This window comes from Echinococcus granulosus (genome assembly GCF_000524195.1).
Source record: "Echinococcus granulosus chromosome Unknown EG_S00205, whole genome shotgun sequence".
Lineage (NCBI taxonomy): Eukaryota > Metazoa > Platyhelminthes > Cestoda > Cyclophyllidea > Taeniidae > Echinococcus > Echinococcus granulosus.
In genome coordinates, this window is record NW_020170585.1 from 28,524 (window position 1) to 33,219 (window position 4,696).

Here is a 4,696-nt window from a genome sequence, read left to right on the forward strand (position 1 = left end):
GCAGTCCAGGAAGAGGGTGACCCTTCCACTTTCGCATCCTCTGAAGTCACAACAAGAGAAATAAGATCGGAGTGAGAACACTAGAACTATTTGAAAATCACCAACCTGTGACTGACAGCTGATTGTCAAATTGCGAGTGCAATTTATGCACGATATTGTGCGCTTACTTTTCTTTTACAAATCATGCGACACAGAGCAGGCCTCTGATACGTGTTTTCTGCTTTTAATCGTGATAACCGTATTTAGAAGTGCATTTAGACAAAGTGTGAATACCTCAGGTATCAAGAAATAACTGGGATCTATGATCAATATTTTACCAAGTAGACTAAATAAGAACTGCTGGATTGATGATTGAAGCAATAAGTAATGCAAAAACAAATGCAGATATAGCAGAAATGAAACCACGGTTAGATGGTCACGGAATGGATGGTTGCAGGTTAGCTGAGTAGTTTGTGTAATGAAGAGAGAAAGGAGAGCGAAAAAGGTGGACAAAACTAGAGAGACAAAAGATGACACACTGTACGTGCAACAGTCACCTTGGCTCCCACTCCGCTACGCTGGCCGACACTTAATTAAGATTCTGCTCTATCTCCGCCTACCAAACCTCCTCGGCCGCCGAGGCAGCCCCAATGGCATCAGTGGAATCGTCACGCTTGCAGTAGATTGTCTTCAGCTCGCCCTGCACCTGCACGTACGTAGCCTACAGTGCTGCCTCAAGGGATGCGAGATGCTTGTAACGTGCCACGCAGTCCGCCACTGCCATTTCGTGAGCCTATGGCGACAAGCTCAGTGTCGGTAAAGACGTCTGCATCTCCGCTGCAGCTGTTGCTGATGATGAATGCTGTAAGGTACAAAAGACACCTGCGAATCTCATGCATCTAATCTTCCAGCACCTTTACGCCTATTTTAGTCCTACATCCACATTTGTTTGCCTTCAAATACCTCCAGGAATGAAGAAGTCTAACATAAGAGAATAGGCCAACAAAAAGACGGATGAATTGGTGGGTGGATGAAAACGGGATGAATAGAAAGACGGATTAATGGACGGATGAATGATCAGACTAAGGGATTTGGTTTTAAATTTTTTTAATGGAAGGATAGTTTCTGTCACATCATATTCCGTGAAAATGGACCCAACCGGAAACATGTCTTCCCCACTAAATAAAATTGACTGTTTCAAACACCAGTTAGGCGGCAAAAAATCCATTCGGATTGGAAAGATGATTTAATAACGGACAACTCCATGAAGATCCTTCAAAAATGGCATATCTATCATGACATATTCTGCAATACGGTTATTTCCAAAAAGGGTTTTAAGGAAACAACAGGACAGACAGGCCTTAACATCAAAAGTGTATTCCAGAAGATTCATTCCAAAGGCAACAGTTTCGGTCTACTTCGAAAGCGGCCGCATTAGAACCGTTCACCTACATCGACAACGCGATCGCATGACGTTCCCATTTCAGCGTTAAACCATACGAAATGACAGTAGCGATGCAACAGAACTGGAGAGAAGGTCAGATTATGTCGCATAAATTAATTGCTTGCGTGCTTCAACCCCATGCACTAAAACGATTCAATTAGTTCTAAGGAACACCCACCTCGGCTATTACTTTGACGAAGTGAAGAGGGAGTGTGCATTTAAGCAACCACAAAAAAAATTATCAACAAAGATGTGCCCAATGAGCACTTCTGCAAAGCAAGATCGCCTTCAACTAACTACACTTCATTCCTACAACCATCGCTGAATTTTAGAGAATTTGTCTTCCTATTATTTGGATCACTAATGAGTACCTTGAAGAACATCATCCGTTGTTGGTCAAAATAACCGACTCACCTTTGGGGGAATGGGGTATTTTCTTGGTTGATACTTGATGACAACGCATTTTTACTACCTCATGTTCAAATGGCTTAATGAAATTGGCAATGACATCTGACAATTATAGACAAACTTGACTCCTGGGCAGCTTCCATATATGTAGTCTTCACTGAGCTAGTGCTTAAGCATCCTCAGATGAGTGTCACAAAAGTGGAGACAGAAATTAGAGGCATTTATTCTGAAGTCGATGGTCAATCGTCTGCCAGCTAGAAAAAATCAGTCGCTTACTGACTTTTGTCGTTCCACACTTACAAAGGTACCTCATTAAATCAACCGGATAGGTTTATTAGGCACCATCATTTACGCCACTGCCATTCTACAACTGATCACTAATACCGCGGCAATTATTAAATACTAAAGTAATTTCACGTAACCTTCACAACAAAGAACAAGAAGGAACCGTGAACAGGCTCTTCAAAGGCCCATTGTTCGTTGACGTAATTAACAATGTAATTCGCAGTCCAAGCTCTTCTCAATAATACGCGATCTTCGTATGAATTCCACTTCTGCCTCTACGTTTCGCCTTCAGATGAACAGAACACAGTACCCAGGCTTCACATCTCCTCCCTCACGATGGCCATTGAACCGCCTATTCTATCACATTACTCAGCCGATTGTCAGGCACCGAGAAAGCTGATTTTAATCACTCACACCTTTAAAAAAATTGTCAAACAGATAAAGAAGAATGTCGAGGGACAGAACATTCATCAAGCGCGTTATGACAACCCCTCACGAATAAATATAACAGTAATGAAAAACGGGGTCTTGCGTGGACTTTCAAGCACACCACTTTCTTCAGACTGATTGACTAGGCCTTACTGTGTTATAAAGTTCTTCCAAAACATCCTCCATTTGTATGGAAATCCATCACGAGGACAGATCGCAGTCATTGTTCTCGTTTGTTACTCTGTGAGCCGACAATTCACCATGAATAACTGCGTCGACAGTTCATCACACACCACATACACACACAAAACATTGTCTTTCGGAAATAGAGCGGTGCACCAAAACTGTACGAACTCATTCAATCATCTGGTGGATTTTACGTCCACCTGCAATTTGGTAACATCAAGTGTAGAAAATACGGGCTGGGAGACATTGTTGGGCATTAGCAATTCAAACGAAGAGGGATGGCGCGCATGCCGTAAACAAACTGCATTTGGTGATTTTTAGGAACACAGACAATATTATCACCACGACCGAGGACCGAAACCACTGTAGCTCAGAAGAGTATTCAGCCGGGAACTGCGAACTCCGGACAATTAATCCGAAGATTAAAAGCTCTTTGAATAACCCCATTGGACTGTCTAAACACGAATTCCATCTTGACTATATATACCACCCATTCGACGCTGAGGCATCAGTCCCGATATTGTAAAGTCTTGGCAAATAAGAATCACCAATGTGGAAGAGTGACTTATCCAGGTAGCACAGCATTAGCAAAAGGGAATCTGAGGACATCAAAGCAACATTCAATTGGCAAGAAGCTTCAACAACTTTCGGTTAACTTGATAAAAAAGGAAGCAGCGAATACTAAGGTCAAGTAAAAATAACTCGGCAAATGCTTGTAGTAGGAAAGAGGAGGCCTGCATTCTGGACAATTAACGAGCCTTGAAATTTCATCCAATTCCCTTCTGCACGGCATCAATGGACAGCATAACCACTTGGGCAACATGTCCCGCCATCCCTGAAGCTTACTAGGATCTGCCGTCTCCAGCGTCTGCAGTCTTCATATCACGCCGACGAAATAAGTCACCTCGTCACTGAAGGAACAGTGATGGTAGCTAAACTGTCACCAATAACGCATAAATTGTCAGGTGCAGTAAGAGCCATCACCGCCACAACTTATTTCGGTAAGCTCATAGGGGACAAGTTTTTTCTATCCTGTGTCGCAACGCTAAGAGGTATCTGTACTTACAGCACATACCAACGCAGAATTTCCTCTGTGTCATTGATAAACTTTATATCCATCTCCATTTTTATGAAGAAACGTCGGCTAATTTGCTAGGACAATCAATTTTCATATTGATTCCCTCAATAATTGTCCGTTCACCTTCATTTCTGACAAAGGAACAAAATCATAAAAAAACTAAGATACGCTAGTTGATAATAGCAACTCTACTACAATTCAACGGAGAGATGAGGAAAAAATGAAAAAGTAATTGTATAGAAGTCGTTACGATAAGTGTCAAAAATAAAAGATAAGCCACCAACGTTTGAGGGGATACCACTATCCTAGGTGTTTTATCGGCTCACTGTTTTTTTCAACAAAAGCAAAACCCCACCATCTCACAACACATCTGAACGAGCTATTCTTATAGCACACCACAGAAGGGATTATGCAGCAACAGAACATGACCCCACATTCACCACAGCCTAGATGCTTTACTGTTTCATTCTCATTCATACACGGACTATCGAACTAGATAATCAACTTGTTAAAAAAAAATACGTGCACTTACGTAACAAAAAGAGGCTTTTACGTCCAATTTATTGCTTCAGGCTCAACTACTAGGCCCGAGACACTTTAAATTGGTCAATTATAACACACCAATAAAGAACAGACTTTAAGTAATTGACATCGAGCTCATTTGCAGAAATTAGAATATAAAACATGTGGCGATGGTGACGAGGGCTAAGCACTTACTGTGAATCCTACCAGATGGCAGTCACCGAGACAGCAGCTGCACCCACGGTGAAGAAAGCGGAGGACGGAGGCAAGTGATTTCCAGACTTCTGAAGTCCCACCTAGGACGCAACCTTTCGGGCATTCACCTCCTCCCACAAACACAGTGCCATGAGACTGTGATTCACTAT

The 4,696-nt window shown here is 42.2% G+C and overlaps 1 protein-coding gene across 1 annotated transcript; it reads left to right on the plus strand. All coding sequences in view use genetic code 11, as the record gives it.

Moving 5' to 3' along the window:
• Positions 1–457: 457 nt before the first annotated feature.
• On the plus strand, positions 458–4,604 carry EGR_10278 (hypothetical protein; the record flags this gene model as incomplete). The annotated part of the gene is made up of 3 exons (XM_024499527.1): positions 458–658; positions 700–843; positions 4,542–4,604. The coding sequence occupies 3 exons, from the start codon at positions 458–460 to the stop codon at positions 4,602–4,604; spliced, it is 408 nt and encodes a 135-aa protein (XP_024346056.1).
• Positions 4,605–4,696: the final 92 nt, after the last annotated feature.